At 44.3% G+C, this 24,417-nt stretch overlaps 1 protein-coding gene across 1 annotated transcript in view; it reads right to left on the minus strand.

The window, feature by feature from the left end:
- atp1b4 (ATPase Na+/K+ transporting subunit beta 4) overlaps positions 1–24,417 on the minus strand; it is a 61,213-nt gene that overhangs the window by 4,723 nt on the left and 32,073 nt on the right. Inside the window, exons 4-8 of the mRNA XM_067997239.1 lie at positions 21,922–22,050; positions 21,503–21,607; positions 20,244–20,440; positions 15,646–15,702; positions 4,955–5,047 (exon numbers count right to left, since the gene is read on the minus strand). Of these exons, the coding sequence (XP_067853340.1) occupies positions 4,955–5,047; positions 15,646–15,702; positions 20,244–20,440; positions 21,503–21,607; positions 21,922–22,050 (581 nt within the window). The remainder of the gene's footprint in view (positions 1–4,954; positions 5,048–15,645; positions 15,703–20,243; positions 20,441–21,502; positions 21,608–21,921; positions 22,051–24,417) is intronic.

Below are 24,417 nucleotides of genomic sequence, written 5' to 3' on the forward strand. Positions count from 1 at the left end.
GCAATAGTTTAAAATGCTAGTAACGAATTGCATACCTGAACTAATACCAACTCAGCCATTCATCAGGGTAGATTTTACTAGCATCAGCCATGTCCTGTTTACTCAGTTTTGAAATTGTGTACTGTAAAATCTATATAAATTACATTTTAGTACCACTGTGAAAGTGATAATATAACAAGGTGTTATAAGCAATTTCCACAGTGACCTTCATTTTTGAAAAATCAGCTATTATTCTGCCTGTGAATAAGTAGAATGAATTGGAGTTGTAAGCAAGGGTGGGGCAGTTCATTTACAGAAGTCTCTAATCAGGTCAGTGGTTGTATAGAGTACTTTACACTATCCAAGGAGAGAATTAGGAGGGCCAGGCTAACCAGGCAGATGATCAGAGATTGTTGACTTTGGGTCAGGGAATCTTACTGCTCTGCCTTAGCTGTAAAATTAATTACAGCCATAAATTTGTATACTAACTACTGGGTGGATTCATTTGTGGCACTGCTCAAGGCAATATGTCCAACTGTATTCAGGAGGTGAGCAGCACTAATCCAGAAGGTGAGCGACTGGTCGTTTTACTAATGATGTGGCAATACAGTTAGAAAATTGCAACTGCTTGGTCAGCATGTTCACTGTGCTGGCCTGTACTCGAGAGAAATGGACTCCGTGGGAGTCGTTCTGAGCCCCCAGGGTGGTGGTGGAGGCAGGAGGGGGTTTAAAAATGTAAAAATCTGGAACCCGACCCCACCCCGCCTCCACTTCTGGTTTTAATGGAGGCGGATTTGGAGGCAGGCGACTAACCTGCTCTCCTGATGTGGGTCCTTAAAAATATTTTAAAGAGACTGCTTGCCTCGAATTTAACCTGTGTTTCCCATTTAACTCCTGGGAGCCGGGTTTTCCGGGCCTCGGAAAACCTGGCAGCCAAAGGGTGGCGGGGGGGGCGAGAACGGCTGAATGGAACAGGTATGTACCTTTCCAGCACTGTTTGTAGGTCAGGAGGAGCAGGAGTCTTCCCCCAGCTCCCCCAACCTGCCAAGCAAACCGGCTTCTATCCCCGCGATGGGACCCCCTCGACCGGCCGATCTTCTTCCACCCCCACCCCCCCCCCCCCAAATCGTGATCGGACCCCTGATGTCTGCCCCCCATCCCCAATCCCGATGTCCAGCTCCTCCTGATATCAGACCCCCTCCGATCTACTCCTGATATCAGACCCCGCCCCCGATCTCCACCTCCTGGCCCCCGTGATGTCCTCCCTGGCCCACGATCACTCCCTCCCTCCAATCCCCAGCTGGGACCTGCTGCCGCAGGCCTTCCTTCCTGACAGCCAGCCCCTCAATCTAGCCGGGAGACCAATTTGAAAAATTTAAAAGACGTCCTGACGTCAAAATTATCAGGACATCTGGGAAACCGATGCTTCCAGGATTCCTGTCCGCAAATCCTCCCTCCCGCTCTCTTCCCTCTTGGAGTTATTATCGGGGCCTATCAATCAATCTGTAATTCAAAGGAGATATTAGGAAGGGAAGAGGTATGTTTTAAAATGGGTCTTGAAGGAGGAGCGGAATGAATTATTCACACCCATGATTGTGTGTAACTTTTAGGCTGTGCCATGTGCAGTGCATATGAATAATGTAGCATAATCAGTGTGAAATATGCATTGCAAGATAACACACTGCAACTGTACGGCATTTTGGATAGCAGTTCTTTTTATAAAATTATCCATAATTGGTAGTTATGAAAGGTATCGATAGAGTAAATAAGGAGAAACTGTTTCCACTGGCAGAAGGATTGGTAACCAGAGGGGACAGATTTATATTAATTGGAAAAAGAACCAGAGGGGAGAAGAGGAGAAATCTTTTTTACGCAGCGAGTTATGCTGTGGAATGCACTGCCTGAAAGGGCGGTGGAAGAAGATTCAATAGTAACTTTCAAAAGTTAATTGTACATATACTCAAAGGAAAAATTTGCAGGCCTATGGGGAAAGAGCATGGATCGCTCTTTCAAAGAGTCGGCACCGGTACGATGGGCTGAATGGCCACCTTCTGTGCTGTGAATCTATGATTCTAATTCTTACACAAAAAGAAAAATTAACACTTACTCTTCCTTGTTTACAGAAACCAATCCAATTTATGCCCATAAAATAAAATGTGAAGTAATTATTAACAATTAGGAAATATACACTCCAGAATTACCAGCATTTTTCAATGTTAGTTTAATTTTTCCATTCATCCCAATGGGATAAACTTCAATTGATCGCAGAGTAAAAAGCTGGTGTGAAACAGGTAAGTTAAAAGGTGCATTGCAGTCCCTGTAAATTCATTAGGATAATGTCTTCCTAATGATTTAAAAGCAACAACTTTAGGAAGACACTTTCCCAAGTTGAAGTTTTTTAAATCAAAAATTGGCTTGTTAGATGTTTTTGGGTTTTACGCTAGATATTCTACTTTGGTTCAGTGTCAACAACCACTTCGATAATCAGTCCTAAAATCCCCTATGATCTGGAGGGTGGCCTTCTCTGCCCAATACCTTAGTGAGACGCAGGGATCGAACAGAATACTTGTCACTGTTTTCCAGTTTATTGGAATGTATCATGTGCCGCCACAGGATTCTCAATGTTTTCCGTAGGTAGATTGAAAATTTATTCTATTAGTCCGAAACTCAGGCTATAAACCAAAAGACAACTTTTTAAAATCAGGCTATAAATCAAATGACAACTAATTTTAAATAAAGCAGGTAAATGAACAGCACTCAGTGCCAAACAGTATATGATACAGTAAAATACAAATTTCAGTATCCCTCATGATGCACATCAAAAGAATAAAGATGCTTCTCCTCGAGATACCATGGAACATCTAGCATCAAAGCTGAAAATGTAACACTGAACTGGCTACGGTTTTGGTAGAGGTGCTGCTATTGGTCTCGCACCTGTAAACTAGGGAAGAGCAAAATCAGTCAGGATTCCTGCTCTGGTTCACCAATAAGTGATTCCTACTGGAGAATTTCCATGTGTGAACATTGGATGAATCCAGGGTCAGGCTTGATTATGATGCTCCCAGCAGTTAAATAGCCTGCTGACATTCCGTAAGTAGTCTTGCACATAAAGAATGAGCACTAGGGCAGAGTACCTGGGGTTGCTGGCCATTTGGAACCACACCATAGCATAAGTCACCATCTTCTGAAGAGAAGGGAGAAAAGTGGGGCTTGGTAGGAAACATGAGACGATAAAGCGACCTGCATTGTGATTGTTTTGTGAAAACATTATTTGTGTAGCGAAACTTTTGATAGCTCACTTGTGCACGACTTAAATTGTGATGTATGTCTCTGCCAGACTTCATCCCCCAGAACAGTAATACTCCAAAAAACAGGTGTCATCTGTGGCTCAGTGGGTTCAAACCCCACTCAAGAGACTTGAGGACAAAATCTAGGCTGACACTCTAGTGCAGAACTGAGGGAACGCTGCATTGTTGGAGGTGCCGTCTTTCAGATGAGACATGAATCCGAGGCCCAGTCTGCCCTCTCAGGTGGACGTAAAAGATCCCACGGCACTATTTTGAAGGAGGAGCAGGGGAGTTCTCCTTGGTATCCTGGCCAATATTTATCCCTCAATCAAAATCACTAAAACAGATTATTTGGTCAATATCACATTGCTGTTTGTGGGACCTTGCTGTGCCCAAGTTGGCTGCCGCGTTTCCCTACATTACAACAGTGACTACACTTCAAAAGTACTTCATTGGCTGTAAAGTACTTTAGGACATCCTGATGTCGTGAAAGGCGCTATATAAATGCAAGTTCGTTCTTTCTTCCGATTCCATCTTTAAAAATCAGATTTAGTAAGGATTTCAGTGCCTTTAATGACAAATGTTCAAATTTTATGAATTCACACTTCTAATACTCTAAGGGGTAACTTGAGAGGCGATGCTCCCGGTGCAGATCCTGGCCATCAGTAAGCAGGCTAGCAGAGATTAGGCTACAACATTTTCACACAATTTGGGTTTTTAAGGAAAATGTCAAGGCTCAGAACAAGTATTAACATAGACTTCGGTGCACTAACAAAGCCTGCTCAATTCTTTGTTGCAGATGAATGATGCTGTGAATGGATATGGGTAGCAGCCAGTATATACTCAGTGACGAGAGTGGGAATAATTTGAGAGATTCATTGTTGCAACCAGGTGCTAATTCTACAATTTCAAGGACCAGGGAAACAGCATTCGGCCCAACAAGACTTTTTCAGAGATCAGCCTCCCCTATCCACCTTCTCACCATATTCTTGAATCTCTTCTCTTTCTAGAAACACATTCAGTTGTCTCTTGATCTAAGTTATACTGACTGCTTCAAAAGCATTCACTTATGATGTACTGCACATTATTATCCTTTGGGTGACTTCCTTTCTAACTCCTAACTTCCTCATTTTTAACCTGTGTCCCCTTGTGGTTGAACATTTCACCACCTCATTTGCCTGGAACAATTTGCTTCACAATTTTGAAATGTTTCGTTAGATCCCTCTGAAGTCTCTTACCAAATAAAGCAAGCCCAACCTCCTTAACCTTTCCTCATAAGTTACATTCCTGATAGCTGGAATCAACTTTGTTACTCACCTCAGTACCCCCTCGAGCAATAATATCCTTCCTGAATTAATATTCCATAAGTGGTATGAGCAATGACTTGGGGCTGTCAAAACGCATTAGTTTGTGATACAGTCCCACTGTACCAGCTTATCTCGTTCACCTTTATTGTTTCATCAGGTAATCATTTTGAACATGCAATCATACGGCTAATCTTTGGTTGAATCTATAATATTTTGCTGTCAGTAACTAATTAAGAGTCACTCTTTGTCAAAGCCTAGAATGTTAACATTGGTTGAAAGAATAAAAATCAATATAGCAGTAAATATTATTTCCTTATTTCAAAAAAATCAAAGAAACATTGAATATCAGCTGCTGAATTAGAAAGATTTTAACCCTCTTACATGTGTCAGTTTGCCATAATATGGAAAATACACGAGATCAAAGGTTCCTTTATTTGGGTAGAAGTGAATTATAGAGTTGTTCTTCTTTTCTTTCTGAAAAGAGCAAGAACACATTCATGTTAATTTAGCAGTTATTTCAAGGTCACGTTAAGAACAGAGCAGATTTTCTTTACTGAAGATCTAATGTAGACAAAATTGTGTTATTCATCTTGAAATAAAGAAATACCATAGACAGGTAAGGCAGGCTGGTGAGTATCTCTTCTGTTTTCTTCTTAGGACTGTGGGCTAAGTAACTTATAGCATAAAACTAAATTTTTTTTAAAAAAACTAAACTTAATTTAGTTATAGCAAGTAGCGTTTTTTAGTGAATCAAGGTCCCTAGTGTAGTTAACATTCTCTAAATTAAGAGTAATTTAAAGGAATAAACTCCTTAAAGGGAGTAACTAACGAGCTTAATCTAAGGCAAGTCAAGGCAGCAGAGCTCGCACCCGTGATATGCTCCTCCTGCGCTATGTGGGAAGTCATGGACACTACCAGTGTCCCTGGCGACCATGTGTGCAGGAAGTGTGTCCAGCTGCAGCTACTGGCTAACCGCATTTCGGAGCTGGAGCTTTGGGTGGATTCACTGTGGAGCATCCGCAATGCTGAGATTATCGTGGCTAGCACGTTCAGTGAGGTGGTCACACCGCAGGTAAAGATTACGCAGGCAGAAAGGAAGTGGGTGACCGCCAGGCAGAGTAAAAGGACTAGGCAGGTAAAGCAGGAGTCCCCTGGGGCCATCTCCCTCTCAAACAGATATTCTGCTTTAGATACTGTTGGGGGAGATGGCTTATCAGGGGAATGCAGCAAGAGCCAAGACCGTGGCACCACGAGTGACTCAGCTGCACAGGAGGGGAGCATAAAGAATGGGAGAGCAATAGTGATAGGGGATTCCATCGTAAGGGGAACAGATAGGCATTTCTGCGGCCGCAGACGTGACTCCAGGATGGTATGTTGCCTCCCTGGTGCTAGGGTCAACGATGTCCACGGAGCGGCTGCAGGACATTCTGAAGGGGGAGGGTGAACAGCAGAAGTCGTGGTCCATATCAGTACCAACGACATCGGTTAAAAAAAGGGATGAGGTCCTGCAAGCAGAATATAGGGAGTTAGGAAATAAATTAAAAAGCAGGACCTCTAAGGTAGTAATCTCAGGATTACTCCCAGTGCCATGTGCTAGCGAGAGCAGAAATAGGAGAATAGACCAGATGAATGCGTGGCTTGAGAGATGGTGTAGGAGGGAGGGGTTTAAATTCCTGAGGTATTGGGACCGATTCTGGGAAAGGCAGGACCTGTACAAGCTGGACGGGTTGCACCCAAGCAGAACGGGGACCAATATCCTCGCGGGGGCATTTGCTAGTTCTGTTGGGGAGGGTTTGAACTAGTATGGCAGGGGGATGGGAACCAAAGGGCAGGTACAGAAAGGACAAATTCAGACCAGGAAACGGGTAGTAGAAAAGCAGTTAGTGATGTAGTTAGCGACTCAGAAAGGCAAAAGAAGCAAAGGTTAAATAGTGTTCAGCACAGGAATTTGACGGGGTTAAAGGGTGTATACTTCAATGCAAGGAGCCAAGGGCACAGATAGACACATGGCAGCATGATATCATTGCTATAATGGAAACCTGGCTTAAAGAGGGGGATAATTGGCAGCTCAATATCCCTGGATATAGAGTTTTTAGGCAGGATAGAGTGGGTGATTAAAAAAGGAGGGGGGGTAGCATTATTGATTGAAGAATCAATTACAGTTGTGAGAAGGGATGATATGCTAAATGGAACATCAATCGAGGCCATATGGGTTAAGCTAAAAAATAAAAAAGGGGCAGTCACACTACTAGGAGTGTACTATAGACCCCCGAATAGCGAAAGGGAGATAGAAGAACAAATACATTAGGCAAATTTCTGAGTGCAAAAATAAGAGGGCAATAATATTAGGGGACTTCAACTACCCCAACATCAACTGGGATTCAAACAGTGTGAGGGGCATAGAGAGAGCAAAATTCTTGATCGGTGTCCAGGAGAACTTTTTTAGCCAGTACGTGACAAGCCCAACAAGAGGGGGTGCAATTCTAGATTTAGTCATGGGAAATGAAGATGGGCAAGTGGGTGAAGTGACAGTGGGTGACCATATTGGGGAGAGTGACCACAATTCAATTAGTTTTATCATTATAATGGAAAAGGACAGAGTTAAATCAGGAGTAAACATTTTAAATTGGGGGAAGGCAAATTTTATAGAACTAAGAGGTGATTTGGCAGAAGTGGACTGGACACAACTACTTGAGGAGAAATCAGTGGGAGGCACTAAAAAGTGAAATTCTACGGGTACAATGCAGACACGTCCCCTCAAAGAAAAAGGGTGGCACTGCCAAATTTAGAGCCCCCGGTTGTTTAGAAGTATATGGGGCAAGATAAAGCAGAAAAAGAAAGCTTATGACTGTCACAGAAAACTAAATACTGCAGAAAGCCTACAGGAGTATAGAAAGTACAGGGATTACGTAAAAAAGGAAATAAGGAAAGCAAAGAGAGGGCATGAAAAAATATTAGCTGGTAAGATTAAAGAAAACCCAAAGATGTTTTATCAGTACATTAAGAACAAGAGGATAGCTAAGGAAAAGGTGGGACCTATCAGGGATGATAAAGGTTACTTGTATGTAGAAGCAGAGGATGTGGGTAGGGTTTTAAATGAATATTTTGTCTCCATATTCACAAAGGAAAGGGATGATCCGGACGTAGTAGTTAAAGAGGAGAGGTGTGAAATATTGGATAAGGTAAACATAACGAGAGAGGAAGTACTAGAGGGACTGGAATCCTTGAAAGTTGATGAGTCACCAGGGCCGGATGGATTGTTTCCTAGGCTATTGAAGGAAGCCAGAGAGGAAATAGCGGATGCTCTGAGGATCATTTTCCAATCCTCACTAGATACAGGGGAGGTACCGGAGGACTGGAAGACTGCAAACATACTACCATTGTTTAAAAAGGTTACGAGGGAAAGGCCGAACAATTATAGGCCGGTCAGTCTTACCTCATTAGTGGGCAAACTATTAGTTTATCCTATCTCTCAGTATTGATTCTGTCACTTGGAAAGGCATGGTTTAATCAGCAATAGTCAGCATGGATTTGTTCAGGGAAGGTCATGCCTTCCAAATCTGATTGAATTCTTTGAGGAAGTGACCAGGAGGATTGATGAGGGTAGTGCAGTGGATGTTGTCTACATGGATTTTAGGAAGGCATTTGACAAGGTCCCGCATGGCAGACTGGTCAGAAAGGTAAAAGCCCATGGGATACAGGGAAATGTGGCGAATTGGATCCAAAATTGGCTCAGTAACAGGAAACAAAGGGTAAAAGTCGATGGATGTCTTTGCGAATGGAAATTTCCGTTTCCAGTGGTGTGCCACAGGGCTCAGTGTTGGGTCCCTTGCTGTTTGTGGTATATATTAATGATTTGGGCTTGAATGTAGGGCGCATGATTGGCAAATTTGCAGACAACACAAAAATTGGCTGTGTAGTTGATAGTGAAGAGGATAGCTGTAAACTCCAAGAAGATATTAATGGGTTGACGGAGTGAGCGGAAAAGTGGCAAATGGAGTTCAACCCTGAGAAGTGTGAGGTAATGCACTTAGGGAGAGCAAACAGTAAAAGGGAATATGCAGTAAATGGGAATATATTGAGAGGGGTAGAGGAAGTGAGAGACCTTGGAGTGCATATGCACAGGTCCCTGAAGGTGGCAGTACAGGTAGATAAGGTTGCGAAGAAGGCATATGGAATGGTCTCCGTTATTAGCCAAGGTATAGAATACAAAAGCAGGGATGTAATGATGGAACTGTATAAAACGCTGGTAAGGCCACAGCTGGATTTTTGTGCGCAGTTCTGGCCAGCACATTACAGGAGGGACGTAATTGCTCTCGAGAGATTGCAGAGAAGATTTACAAGAATGTTGCCAGGGCTTGAAAATTGCAGCTACGAGAAGAGATTGGATAGGCTGGGGTTGTTTTCCTTGGAGCAGAGGAGGCTGAGGGGAGACATGATTGAGGAGTAGACAGGAAGTACCTGTTTCCCCTAGCGGAGAGTTCAAGTACTAGAGGACATAGATTTAAGCTGATTGGCGGAAGGATTAGAGGGGACTTGAGGAAAAACTTTTTTACCCAGAGGGTGGTGGGTGTATGGAATTCGTGCCCTAATTGGTGGTAGAGGCAGGGACCCTCAACTCTTTTAAAAAGTACCTGGACCTGTACCTAAAGTGCTGTAAGCTGCAGGGCTACGGATCGGGTGCTGGAAGGTGGGATTAGAATGGGCACCTGGTTGTTCTTCGAGCCGGCGCAGACACAATGGGCCGAATGGCCCCCTTCTGTGCTGTATCTTTTCTACGGTTCTACTAGAAGCGTTGTGCTCTCTAATAGCTAGGGTGGTTCAGGAATGCTAGAGTCTTTGAAGAACTTCAAACTAGGAGTTCTAATATCCCTCCCAATTGATGTTCAAACCCCACTACAATACAGATCAGCTATGATATATCTGAATGGTGGAACAGGCTTGAGGGGCTGAATGGTCTGCTCCTGTTCCTATATTCCATTACTTTGTGGTTAAATTTCTCCAGTTCTCAGCCGACTGCTAGATCAATATATAGTCTAACCAGAAGCAAATATCAGACATTGCCTAGTGTGTATAATTTCTACACAATGTAGGCAGACTAGGTAGAATTCTTGTAGTTTGGCTTGTAATGTTGAGGTTTTTTAGTTTGTAATTCATTTTTGCTTGAAATGGACTGCAATTGAAATGGGTGAGTGATGAATACCTTTCGATATTAACCATCATGAACCAACCATGAAGGCAGCCATGTTGTTAATGTTAGCTATTGGGGATTAAATTACTAGGACAACTAACATGAAAAAATGTGTTAAAGGCGACTCACCACCTGAAGACTAGGATTTTTTTTTGAATTACTTAAATTAACTTTTCATTTGTCTAAACTATTAGTTGAACTGTAACCAGAAAGAAAGTTGCTACTGAGTATAGATGAGGTTAGTGGTTTGGGAAGTGTTCAACAGTCCATTTTCCCCCCCACCCACCCCCAAAAAGGGAAGAATCATTTAAAAAAAAACAAATAAATGGTGAGGCGTTAGAGCTAAAAGCTCTGAAATTCCAGAGGTTTTCCCGGTTTACTCCCATAACTTCAGCAAAACCCGCAGAGAAACAATGCGAACAGCTAAAAATGTCTGTCTGTGCCTTTCCTCTGGGGATTCCACCAGTCTCTTGGCAGTTACACCAGGACATGGGGAGAACTTCCATTGTATTTCCAGGCCAGCAAAGGCAGAAATGCACAGATATCACTTCCACACTGGCAAGTTGCTTTGTATTTCAGCTTTTCATACTTAGGAGAGTAGTTTGTTCCTGAGGATTAATGAGTAGAATTTTCCAATTCATGAGGAACACAGGAACAGGAGTAGGCCATTCAGCCCCTCGAGCCTGTTCCGGCATTGAATGAGATCATGGCTGATCTGTATCCTAACTCCATTTACCTCTTGGCTCCATGGGCAGGATTTTAATATGCTGGCAGGAAGAGTCCTGGGGTTGGGGGGGGGGGGGGCGGTGATTTGAGGGTGCGAAACCCAGAATGGAAGTAGGCTCACGACCCTAATGAGGCCAATCAAAGCCTCTTCCGGGTTTCACGCCTGATTGACAGGCTGGCTGCCGACAGGAGCTGCACATCAGAGGGGGGGAGGGGGTGGGAGAAAGAGAGACCTCATCAGCAGCTAGGGTAGAGATATTGGGGAAGGGAGCAAAGATTAGAGTGGAGACATTGGACATCGGGATCAGAATGGAGACATCGGGGATGGGGGGGTGTCCAGGTGACATTGTTTTTAAGGTATGTTTATTTACTTTTTTTTACAATGGGAAATGTAATTTTATTTTATTTAGTTTATTTTTCACTGATCTGGCCCTTCCCGCCTGGTTTTACTAGGCATGAATTGAAAGCCGTGGGAAAGCTGCCCAGGTAACATTAAAATCTCTGTGTCCAATACACAAAAAATAAATTACCATAAGTACCTCAATGAGGTACATTTGCCCCTTTAATTATCAGCCCACCGGATTTAAGTGAGGGTGGGACTTTCTGGTGACTGCTGTACGCACGCACACAGATTTGCCTGAGTCTCATTCAAAAATGTGCGGGTTCCAGCCGGGATGTCTGCCCGCTCCCAAAAACAGTGATTTTGATTGCCCATCTTCAACCCTCCCGTTTTTCCCTTTGAAAATCCTGCCCCATATCCCTTCATACTCTTGGCTAGCAAAAATCGATCGATCTCAGGTTTAAAATTATTAATTGAGCTAGCATCTATTGCTTTTCGAGCGAGAGAGTTCCACACTTCTACCACCCTTTATATGAAGAAGTGTTTCCTAACTTCTCTCCTGAATGGCCTGGCTCTGATTTTAAGGTTATGTCTCCTTGTCCTAGACTCCCCCAGTAGCAGAAAAAGCTCCTCTCTATCTACCCTATCAATTCTTTTCAAATTCCTAAAAACCTCAATCAAACCTCAGTGCATCCGCGAAGCTGAGAATTTCGTGGATAGCACATCTCAGGAGGTTGTCACCCCGCAGCTTAAGAGAGTGCAGGCATAGAGGGACTAGGTGAGCGCCAGATAGACAAGGAGGACCAGGCAGGTAGTGCAGGAGCCCCCTGAGGGCATCTCACTCTCTAACCAGTATTCGGGTGAGGGCGATGATTCGTCTGGGGAGTACAGCCAGAGCCAAGTCCACGGCACCACGGATGGCTCAGCTGTACAGGGGGGGAGGAAGAAGATTGGGAAAGCAATGGTGATAGGGGATTCAATAGTTAGGAGAACAGGCAGGCTTGTCCGTGGCCACAGATATGATTCCAGGATGGTATGTTGCCTCCCTGGTGCCAGGGTCATAGATGTCACTGAGCGGCTGTAGAATATTCTGAAGGGGGAGGGTGAACAGCCAGAGGTTGTGGTACACATTGGTACCAATGGCATAGGTAGAAAGAGGGATGAGGTCCTGCAGAAAGATTTTAGGTAGCTAGGAAAGAAATGAATAAGCAAGACCTCAAAGGTAGTAACCTCCGGGTTACTCCTACTGCCACCCGCTAGTGAGTATAGAAATAGGAGGATAAAGCAGATCCAGCGTGGCTGGAGAGATGGTGCAGGCTGGAGGGCTTTAGATTCCTGAGGCATTGGAACCAGTTCTGGGGGAAGTGGGAACTGGACAGGCCAGACGGGTTGTACCTCAACAGAGCTGGGACCAATGCCCTCGCCGGGAGGTACACTAGTGCTGTGGGGGAGGGTTTAAACTAATTTGGCAGGGGGATAGGCACCAGGATGTAGCATTGGAAAGGAGAAACTAGGTGTACAAAGGATTGGAAGAGACAGATAGCACTACATTAAGAAATAGTACAGTATTAAGTGGGATCAGACTAAGAGAGAACACAACAAGGTCTAAGATAAGTTTACAGTGTATGTGTGTAAACGCATGAAGCATAGTAAATAACGTTGGTGAGCTGCAGGCGCAAATAGCCACATGGGAATATGATGTTGTGGCGATAACGGAGACCTGGCTCAAAAAAGGGCAGGATTGGATGCTAAATATTCCTGGATACAAAATGTTCAGGAAAGATAGGGAAGGAAAGAAAGGAGGTGGGGTGGCAGTGTTGATTAAGGAGAATATTGCAGTGCTGGAGAGAGAGGATGTCCTGGAGAGGTCAAGGACAGAAGCTATTTGGTTAGACTTAAGAAACAATAGAGGAGCCATTACACTACTGGGTGTATTCTATAGGCCACCAACTAGTGGGAAGGATATAGAGGAGCAAATTTGCAGGGAAATTACAGAGCGGTGCAAGAGCTATAGAGTAGAGATAACGGGGAACTTCAACTAGCCTAATATAGACTGGGATAGTAATGGTGTGAAGGGCAAAGACTGGGAGGAATTTTTGAAGTGTGTTCAGGATAACTTTCTTAGACCAGTAAGTTTCCAGCCCAATCAGGAAGGAGGCATTGCTGCATCTGGTTCTGGGGAATGAGGTGGGTCAAGTGGAGCAAGTATCAGTGGGGGAACATTGGAGAAGCTGGGGTTGTTCTCCTTGGAACAGAGAAGGTTGAGAGGAGATTTGATAGAGGTATTCAAAATCTAGACAGAATAGATAAATAGATATAAACTGTTCCCATTGGCCAAAGGGTGAAGAACCAGAGGATGTAGATTTAAGGTGATTGGCAAAAGAACCAAATGTGACATGAGGAAAAACTTTTTTATGCAGCAAGTGGTTAGGATCTGGAATGCACAGCCAGAGTGGGTGGTGGAGGCAGATTCAATCATGGCTTTCAAAAGAGAACTGAGTAAGTATTTGAAAGGAAAAAATTTGCAGGGCTACAGAGATAGGGCGGGGGTGTGGGACTAGCTGGATTGCTCTTGCATAGAGCCGGCACGGACTTGATGGGCCAAATGACCTCCTTCTGTGCTGTAACCTTTCTATGATTCTATTAGTCCTTTTGATTATATTTTGTATCAAACTGCTACATTTTAGTAATCTGTGTACATGGACCGCTAAATCTCTTTGGACCTCCACTGTTCCTAGCATTTCACCTTGTTAAAAAAAAATACTTGGATCAATTCTTTCTCAGTCCAAAATGGACGACCTCACGCTTACCTGCGTTGAAATCCATCGGCCACAGTTTTGCCCATTCACTTAATCTATCATTGTTTCTTGGTAACTTTATGCTCCCGTCTACACTACTTACTTTGCCACCGATCTTTGTATCATCGGCAAACTTGGATATATGACTCTCTATTGTGTTATCTAAATCATTAATGAATATAGTGAATAGTTGAGGCTCCAGCATAGATCCTTGTGGGACACCACTAGACACTTCCTTCCAATTCGAGTACATACCCATTATCCCTACCCTCTCTCTTCTACCGCCTAACCAATCTCCTAACCAGGTCAATCATTTGCCTAGAATTCCATGAGCTTTAATTTTTGTTAACGGTGTCTTAAAGCTTCACCAGCAGTGGTATACTAGTAGAGATGTCAAAAAGATACCTACAGATGAGGGAGGCCTTTTGGTCCATCTAGCTCATCCTTCAACAATTCAGAGAAACCATGAGCTTTTTTGGTGTTTACCAAACTAAATAAAGTGTTTAAAATTTGAATACTTCCATTTTGGCATTTACTAGCACTATCAAGCATTCCCAGTCAGGCATAGCACAGCCAGATCTGAAGTAAATCCTTCCTTCATACTGCCCTAGTAATGTGCCTTAAACTCAATGTTAGATCACCCACATGCTGCACAGGTACGAATTTTTCCACATCCCACACAGCCATTCTTATGCTCTTTCCCAGTTAGATTGACCATTTATAATCCATTTTGGACAGTTTTGTGTTGTAGGACCAGGCCAACTAGGTACTGAGTTGAGACTGCTCAAACTTATTTCTCATAGAACAATGACAGGAAGTGAAGAGAGGAGGTTTTCATCGAATTAGCCTGTGGTGCATTCGAACCAAGTTTCCAGAGGTACTAGGATAGTGTGCTCGCTTATTGCATCACCTAATCCCTCAGGACAAATGAAGGATTGTAAATAAAGCTCCCATTGTTTTGTTCAACTAAAGGAACAAGAAGAGAGACAAAACACATGAAAGATTTATGAAGGTCTCAACAGACTCTAACCCAGCTACAGCATGTCAACAAGTCATATGTCAAAGTGTTGAACACTGCTTGGACTTTTTCCCAGTTGGGGGAAGCTTTAAAAAGTGTTCCATAGAACAGTGCATCCATTTAAAAATATGTTAGGTTTCTGCTACCTGCCAACGCATGGGGCCTAAAACCCTCTCACAAGCATAATATTTTGGAACCAGAGATTGTCAGTTGCTTAACAAAAAAATAGAAAAAAGTACAATATTTAAACAAGATTGAAGGACATTAGCAAAGGAAAAGGTCTACATCCAAAATGTTATTTCTTTACAGATAGTCGGGAAAGTGCTCACTTACTACTCCTGATTGAGAAGAGATTTACATTTGAAAGGCAAATGAACTCCCTGCAGCCAGTTTTTTTTTTGGTGAATTGATCATTTTAAGTGTGATCACCTGTCAGGTCTTTTCACTAATGGACACTGCAATAATGATTCTAAGGATTAATTCTGTTACAGAGAAACAAATTCAAAGATCTAAGCTCTGATTCCACAAATCTTTGGTACTTGTAGCACAACATTAATTACATGCACAGCATTTACATTCACTATGGTAACTTGATCTTAAGTTGCTGCGACTTTATAATTTGTCAAATGTAATAGATAAGTGATGGCAACTGCCTGTAGCACACTGTCTGTTGAGAACTTGGTGCGAATCAGATCCAAACAGTTGAGCTAAAAGCCCCTTATCTCTTTGCTGGCTATAAGGGTCCTATGTGAAATGAGTTTTGTCAGTCTCCACCCAGTTCCGACAAGGCTGAAGTTCACAGACAGATTTCTTCGCAATTCAACATTAATTGGCAGCACTACTCGAAAAACCCACCAGATTGACAGTTAAGGCAGCATTACCTTTAATATTCTTAAGTATTTTTGAACTATGTGTTGAGCAGCATCCATATGTCATTATGGAATTCAAAGATGAGGTGAATGCAAGATTTGGTTCAGACATTGATGAGATGTCACTCACCATGATTTCGCAGCTCACATATGGCGTTATCCCTTTACCAGGCAGGTAACCAACGATCTATAAAAAGAAGCAATGGGAGGTTCTGCCAAATGCTCATGAATATTTGTTTTACATAACACAAGTGAATAAGAATAAGAACTTCCTCCGCAGGACACATCTTGCTTGATGGGAATTATAAGTTTCGTTAAAACTTTCAATCCAACTCAAAAAGTTATTAATGATAAATAAATACAAATGAGTTAAAAGTGGTTAGTAAGTTCAGATCAGTGTATCAAATCTCTGCGGCAAGATACGGATTTGCACCAATGATTCCTTACATAGTGACCTTATGTCAAGGAAGACGTTTCCTTACAGGAATGCGGGAATGAGTCAACCAAGGAGTGGACAAAAATATCCTGCATCTACAGTGGCCAGTTACAGTGTGGTGGTGACAAAATACTGTCAGCAAGTCATCTCCACCACCCCCGCCCCCCCCAACCAAAGAATGGTGGATGATCTGAACAGAGAAAAGAAAATTAATTTAATAAATGAAGAAATAAAATAATACAATCTGTTTAAGATATAAAGTCTGTATTACTGAATACTGCAATTATTATACAGTCCCAGAGGTAACTGATGAAAATAGTTGAAAAATACAAAATGTGTACTATTCATATTTAGGGTTGACACTTAATAAATTCTGAGAGTGAGTTACTAATTGTTAAAGTGTCATTTGGCTCACTGGTAGCACTTTTGACTCTGTGTTAGCAGGGCATGGCTTCAGGCCCCTCTCCAGAACTTGCACATATGGCCTAGGCTGATATTTCAGTGTATTACTGAGGGAATGTTACATTCTTGGAGATGTTAAGTCGATACATTGTTCAGGTGGTTATAAATTATCAAATGTATGTATTTGAAGAAAAGCTGGAACGTTCTCCCAGTGTCCTGGCTAGTATTTATCCCTCAACTGCAGTAAGTCGCCAAGGCTTCTTTGGCAGAACCTCCCAACCCCACGACTTCCCCCACCTAGAAGGACAAGGACAGCAGGCACATGGGAACACCACCACTTGCACGGTCCCCTCCAAATCACACACCATTGCGACTTGGAAATATATCGCCGTTCCTTCATCGTCGCTGGGTCAAAATCCTGGAACTCCCTACCGAACACCACTATGGGAGCATCTTCATCACACAGACTACAGCGGTTCAAGAAGGCGGCTCACCACCACCTTCTCAAGGGCAACTAGGGATCGGTAATAAATGGCGGCCTTGCCAAAGATGTCCTGAGAGAGAATTTTTTTTTTTGAAAGGCCAAAACAGTTTAACTGATCACTTATTTCATTTACTGGTTGTGGGGCCTTGCTGTGGTCAATTTGACTGCTGTGTTTGCCTACATTACAGCAGCTCCACATCAAAAGTAAATCATTGGCTGTAAGGCACTTTGGGATTCCTCAGGAGATGAAAGACCCTATATAAATGCACATTCTTCCTTCTTTCTGAATTTAATATGCAGATTTTGTGTGTGGCAGACTGCAGACATCAGATTTCCTGGCTTCATGGATATAGCAGATGTCAGGAAATTCCAGAGTCCTTCATTGTCCCAAGATTTATTGATGCATGTAGACAAATATCAACAAATCTTCCGTGATCATAAAATTGACCAGGAAAACCCTAACTAAATAAGAAGGGCTAGAACATTTACAACAACAACTTCTTTCATTTATAGTGCACCTTCAATGTAGATAAATGCCTCAAGGTACTTCACAGAGGAATAAGGAAAAACAGGTGCTGAGACAAGGAAGGAGAGATTAGGAGGAGTGATGGAAAGCTTGGTCAAAGATGTGGGCCTTAAAGCAGGAGAGGGAAGCGGAGAAACAGAGGAGTTTAGCGAGGGAATTTCAGAACGTGGGGTCTAGGCTGTTGAAGGCATAGCCCGCTATGGAGGCGTAAAGGAGGAAGGATGCACAAGAATCAGGAATGAAGAGTTCAAGGGAAGGGGTTGTAGGGTTGCAGGAAATTACAGAGATAGGGAGGGGCCAAGCTCATAGATTTAAACACAAGTATAAGATTTTTAAATTTGAGGGTCTGGGAACCAATGTAGTTCAGTGAGGACACGGGTGATGGGCAAACAGGACTTGATGTAGAATAGATACAGACAGCAGAGTTTAGGATGAGCTGAAGTTTATGGAGCATTGGAGGCCAACCAGGATTGTATAGGAGTAATGGAGTCTGGGGCTGGCAAAGGCATGCATGAAGGTTTCAGTGGCAAATGGGCTGCGATAGGGGCAGAGGCAGATGATGTTGTGGAGATGAAAGTAGGCGATCTTTGTGCTGGAGAGGATATGGGATTGGAAGCTCAGTTTAAGGTCAAACTGTTTAAGGCTGAGGGATCTATTGCTGGGGTGATAGTGAACATTCTGTGTCTCATAAGCGTTATAGTTCCCAGTGGGCCCCAAAGAATGTAGCACTGCTGTGGTGTCTTTTATAAATTGGAGGTAGGATAGTGTAACCACCCCTTGCTCTCAATGGAACAGGATAAAGGCCAGCATGAACTAAGTTTTAACACTTCTCTGAGAACCTGGAAAACAAAGATGTGCAAAATTACATCTGTTCCTTTGTCCTACAAAGGTCAATGGGTGCATGGGTAACCCGACTAATGAAATCTTACCATTTCCCACGCGATTGCGAGTTAATTGGTGGCCCTTAATGTGGCTTCCAGGTTTGTTGTCCAAAAAACTGTGCAGTGGGTGGACTGCACACCCGCATGACAGGCTGTCAGCTAGAGCAGCTCCATTCAAACGGCCATTGCTCCAAAGTCTTTCGCTGCAGCAAACCCCAAAAAGCACAATGGGGCAGCACAGGGGCAAGGCTGCTCCAAGATTTAGTGATGCCTCAATGCAGCAGCTACTGGTCGCGATGTGGAGGAGGAAGGATGTGCCCTGCCTCTGCCACCTAGAAGGCCTGGCTCGAGGTGGCAGAGGAGGTCACCAGCAGCAGCAACATCTCCCGTACCTGGGTCCAGTGTAGGAAGCTTTTCAATGACCTAACTAGGTCAGCAAAAGTGAGTACACTTACTGATTCTCCTGCATTCCATGTTCCACATCACCACCCCCTCACCCCCAACTCATTCTGCACTGTCAACACTACTCCATCACATCACTCCACACACCACTTAAGGCTTATCCTCAACTTACCTGCACTTCCTCACCTCCCCATTAGTCACCCCACCACTACCACTCACCCCTTTCTGTTGATGAACAGTCCTGGCTCGTGAGGAGGTGCTCGTATTGCTATCTGGGTGCAATCGATTGCACCCTGTTCCTGTGGGAAGCCATCCACAGAGTGGAATCCCACTGCCCTCTCCATCTGGCTGAGGTCGTCCATGGGGAAGTTGACATATTGTGAGGCCCTGCGGAACAAGCCTTCGGTGACCTGCCTTATGCACTTGTGTGCAGACAACTGAGAGACGCCGGCGATGTCCCCGGTGGCACCCTGGAATGATGTGGAGGCAAAGAAGTTGAGGGCAGTGGTGACTTTAACTGCGACGGGTAATGAGATGCCACCAGGCCCAGCTGGGTACAGCTCGGCATGAAGGAGGCTGCAGATGTCTGCGACCACCTAGCGACTCACTCTGACCCTCTCTACGCACTGCTCCTCAGAGAGGTCCAGGAAGCTGAGCCTCAGTCTGTAGACTCTCTGGCAATGGTAGTGCCGCCTGCGACGGTGCTCCCTCTGTTGTTGCCCTCTGTGCTCTTGTGCAGGTCCCTGTGGCGCAGCACTGTGTTGTGGAGCTCCAAGTGGCGGAAGTGCATGCCATGCCTGGTGAGGATGGTGATGTTGCTCGTCCTGATGGTGTCAGTCAGTTTGAGGGGATCCAAAATGTTGGTAAATATGCATAAACAGAAGAATTGTGAGTGTAAACCAAAAATTTTCAGTCTAAACATAAAGATCTCCCAGCCAAAAGTTTGTCTGAGACACCTGAGTGCCCTGCTGCAATAACTCACCTTTTATCCTCATCTGTCAAACAGGCATCTAAATGTCCAACTGGCTTCTGCCCGAAACATGCCTCCTTGAACATGGAGTGTTTCCCACAGCACGAGAAACACGCTGAGGTTGAATTAAAATCGCACCCCTGCCTCCATCTCCACACAACTTAAACAAGATCAACGATGTCAATAAGAGGTTTAACTACTTTAATTGCCGGCAGGATTTCCGGATTCGTGAAGTGCACGCACACAGGCGCGTCTGTGGCAACCCCGGAAATCGGCGGGTTGGAGCCGGCTTCCGAACCCGCTCGGGATTTTCCCGATTTTTGCAGCCCCTCCCGCCCCCAACGCACCCACAATTCCATTTTAAAATCGGCCCCATTGTGTCTACCAGTGTGAATTTAAATATATCTGTCACACAAATAACCAGGGCAGTGATTCAGATTACTTTTCTATAGGGTAAGGACTTGGACCCAGTGGGCTGATTTTAACAATTCGGGCAAAACGAACGGTTGGTGTGCAGAGCCCGCCTGCCACTCACTCCCACCCCCCACTGTTGCCGCCATGATAGTTCATTATCAATTGATTACGAAAGTAGCGACCACTCCCTGTATCTCAGTAACGCCAACATACTCTGTTCATCTTCAGAAGAACGCAGGGTTTTCCCTTAGAGTATCCAAAGGTAGGATCTTCAATTCCAGAGCAGTTTTTCAGCATGGTTCGATTAAACTGACAAGCGAATGCCTCTTCACTTTCATCCTTCTCTTGCACAAAGTATTGCCCGGGGGAACATGGAATGTTCTTAATAGCCTGGATACTGTCATTGTAGGCTGTAAGGAATAAAAATAAATTTATAGAAACTGCAAGCCTAGTGTAGTAATAGATTGTTTCTACTAGTACACAAGACAGTAACAAGTTTCAGATAATCACAAAAAAGAATTGAGAGGGTGGATAGAACAAAATGTCATTATATGGAGGGTGATTAGAATATGGAATCCTCTGTTATTGAAGCAGAGTCTCCAAACTGTCTTTAAAAGGGCAATTAGATTGTTGGTTGAAAAAAAGGAATATTAAAGGGAATGGGGAGCGAGCAGGAAACTGGGATTGGATTAAGTGGTTTACATGAAGAAAAACACTGGCACAGATTTGATAGGCCATTTTTCTGCTGCGACATTCTATAATTCTAGAGTATTTTAATAATTGTCGTCCTTTTCATACAAGTATGAAGACCAGCACTCCCATGTCTATGTAGATTGCAAAGTGATGTGGGATTCCTGCACTGAATACAGATACAGGAGTGATTTCCAGAATCAGCAGTTTCCACTGGGTTTTTGTTGTATTCTCTGGCATCTCCAAATGGTGCTGACTCACTCAATTTAAAATGGAGCCAATAGTTGCTACAAACAGCAGCAGTGAGCAAAAACAAATGGGTTCCATGTAGTGCATCACTGTGCATTCAGGGAACACATTTAGTGGCCACTCAGGTTTCCTGAGAAAATGCACAATCTGGGCAGGCATATTATTGCAGGATATGGTGCACAGGCTGGTTGGTAATTTGTTAGGATCAGAGAGGAAGGAGAGAAACATAAGAGGAAGAGAAATATAAGGGGAGAAAATGAGAGAGAACGGGGAGACAATTCAAACAGCAGGACACTAAATCAATGGTTAATTTTTCAAATATTCTGTATAGAGAACTGACTAAAATGATCTGATGTAATCAAAAGTATTTCTGTTCAGCCATGGAATTCTGCAAAATTGGCATTTTTCTGTTCATATTCCTAAATACTCAATCAAAACTTGGTTCCCATTATTATGAATTTTCTTGTTTGGCAATTTTAAAATTCGAATGATTGCTTATTGCATTATCTCCTGAAGACGATGCAGAAACTTACGTTCAAGGAATTGGTGCATGCTTTGCACATACTGTGACCACGTGCTCTCCTCTGATGAGTTGAATGCAATCGCAAATCCACTAGGATTTGGTCTTATCATCACCCCTAGGAAAATGGAAAAATTACTGGCAGTCCAGATTTTCATCAGGCAGCTAAGATCAACATGAGATCAAACAGGCAGTCCTTTATGATAGCATATTTACTGTTTAATTAATTTAGGTATTCACTTGTTTAGGGTTCAATCTGTACATGTAAACTAAGCTCATCTCAATACATGGATGAAAATAACTGGTTGCTTATGAAAATGGCCTGAAGTTGATATGTCAATGGTTGGACAACAAGCATACTGCAGTTTCTAGTTTTTCACTATAATCTCTTGCGATCTTTATGATTCAATGCTCAGTCACATGGCTAAGTACCTGGATTGGCGACTCGGTCGCGATATCTTGGTGTATATGGACTGATTGTTGTTAGCATCCCATACATGCACAGAGAAAACATCCCAGCCAGAAAGGAATACAAGCAGAGGTAGAATAATAGAATAAGAGCTGCAAAGTAAACAAAAAGATATTCATGTCAATAATACATGTTTGCACTAATTCATCCTTTTGAGGATACAATACGTTACTGTCCAATTTTTCCCAACAATATTCTCTCCTTCTGGTCTCTACTTGCATTATGCACTTCCTGTGGTCAGCCTGCCCCCATACCTCTTCCAGTGGTCAGCCTGCCCCCATACCTCTTCCAGTGGTCAGCCTGCCCCCATACCTCTTCCAGTGGTCAGCCTGCCCCTACAGCTCTTCCTGTGGTCAGCCTGTCCCGACACCTCTTCCAGTGGTCAGCCTGTGCCCACACCTCTTCCAGTGGTCAGCCTGCCCCTACAGCTCTTCCTGCGGTCAGCCTGTCCCCATACCTCTTCCAGTGGTCAGCCTGTCCCCCATACCTCTTCCTGTGGTCAGCCTGTCCCGACACCTCTTCCAGTGGTCAGCCTGTGCCCACACCTCTTCCAGTGGTCAGCCTGCCCCTACAGCTCTTCCTGTGGTCAGCCTGTCCCCCATACCTCTTCCAGTGGTCAGCCTGTCCCCATACCTCTTCCAGTGGTCAGCCTGTCCCCATACCTCTTCCTGTGGTCAGCCTGTCCCCATACCTCTTCCTGTGGTCAGCCTGTCCCCATAACTCTTCCTGTGGTCAGCCTGTCCCCATACCTCTTCCTGTGGTCAGCCTGTCCCCATACCTCTTCCTGTGGTCAGCCTGTCCCCATACCTCTTCCTGTGGTCAGCCTGTCCCCATACGTCTTCCTGTGGTCAGCCTGTCCCCCATACTCTTCCAGTGGTCAGCCTGTCCCCATACCTCTTCCAGTGGTCAGCCTGTCCCCCATACTCTTCCTGTGGTCAGCCTGTCCCCCATACTCTTCCAGTGGTCAGCCTGTCCCCCATACCTCTTCCAGTGGTCAGCCTGTCCCCATACCTCTTCCAGTGGTCAGCCTGTCCCCCATACCTCTTCCTGTGGTCAGCCTGTCCCCCATACTCTTCCTGTGGTCAGCCTGTCCCCCATACTCTTCCAGTGGTCAGCCTGTCCCCCATACCTCTTCCAGTGGTCAGCCTGTCCCCATACCTCTTCCAGTGGTCAGCCTGTCCCCATACCTCTTCCAGTGGTCAGCCTGTCCCCCATACCTCTTCCTGTGGTCAGCCTGTCCCCCATACTCTTCCTGTGGTCAGCCTGTCCCCCATACCTCTTCCTGTGCCACTTCCTGTCGGAGGTTCGCAAGAACAGCCCAGTGACAACAATTTTCGTTCCCCACGAAGAAGCTCCTGAGGCTCCAATCACCACATTGCCACAGCAACACAGCTGAGATTGATGAATGAATGGAATAACAACAACAACTTGCATTTATATAGTGCCTTTAACGTAGTAAAACATCCCAAGATGCTTCATGGGAGCGGTTATCAAACAAAATTTGACACCGAGCCACATAAGGAAATATTAGGACAGGTGACCAAAAGCACCTTCAAAGTGGTAGGTTTTAAGGACCGTCTTAAAGGAGGAGATGTAGGTAGAGAGGTGGAGAGGTTTGGGGAAGGAATTCCAGAACTTAGGGCCTAGGCTGCTAAAGGCACGACCGCCAACGGTGGAGCGATTAAAATCGGGGATGCGCAAAAGGCAAGAATTGGAGGAGTGCACAAATCTTGGAGGGTTGTAGGGCTGGAGGAGGTTACAGAGATAGGGAGGGGGCAAGGCCATGAAGGGATTTGAAAACAAGGATGAGAATTTTAAAATCGAGGCTTTCCCGGACCGGGAGCCAGTGTAGGTCAGCGAACACAGGGGTGATGGGGTGAACCGGACTTGGTGTGAGTTAGGATATGGGCAGCAGAGTTTTGGATGAGCTCAAGTGGAGAGTGGAAGATGGGAGGCCAGCCAGGTGAGCATTCAAATAGTCAAGTCTAGAGGTAACAAAGGCATAGATGAAGGTTTCAGCAGCAAATGAGCTGAGACAGGAGCGGAGACGGGCAATGTTACGGAGTCTGGTTCAGCCTCCGACAGTGGCCAGGGAGAGGGATGGAGTCAGTGGCTAGGGAACGGAGTTTATGGCGGGGACCAAAGACAATGACTTCGGTCTTCCCAATATTTAGTTGGAGGAAATTTTTGCTCATCCAGTACTGGACTTGTGACAAATCAGAGGCAGTGAAGGGGCCGAAAGAGGTGGTGGTGAGGTAGGGAATCAAAGCTGCATCCCACAGTCTAGAGAATTGCATTGGTCCTCCAACACATTGCATCACAACACTGCTAGGACCTCACTCTTTATAATCAAAGTTGTTGTATTTATCTCTTTTAAATGTGGTTTTTCATGGCAGATTCCCAGCAGGGTTCCCACCAGCAAGTGCAGCCCATCAGGAAACTAGGTCAGTGTCATAGTA

The sequence above is a fragment of the Heptranchias perlo genome, chromosome 15 (genome assembly GCF_035084215.1).
Source record: "Heptranchias perlo isolate sHepPer1 chromosome 15, sHepPer1.hap1, whole genome shotgun sequence".
Lineage (NCBI taxonomy): Eukaryota > Metazoa > Chordata > Chondrichthyes > Hexanchiformes > Hexanchidae > Heptranchias > Heptranchias perlo.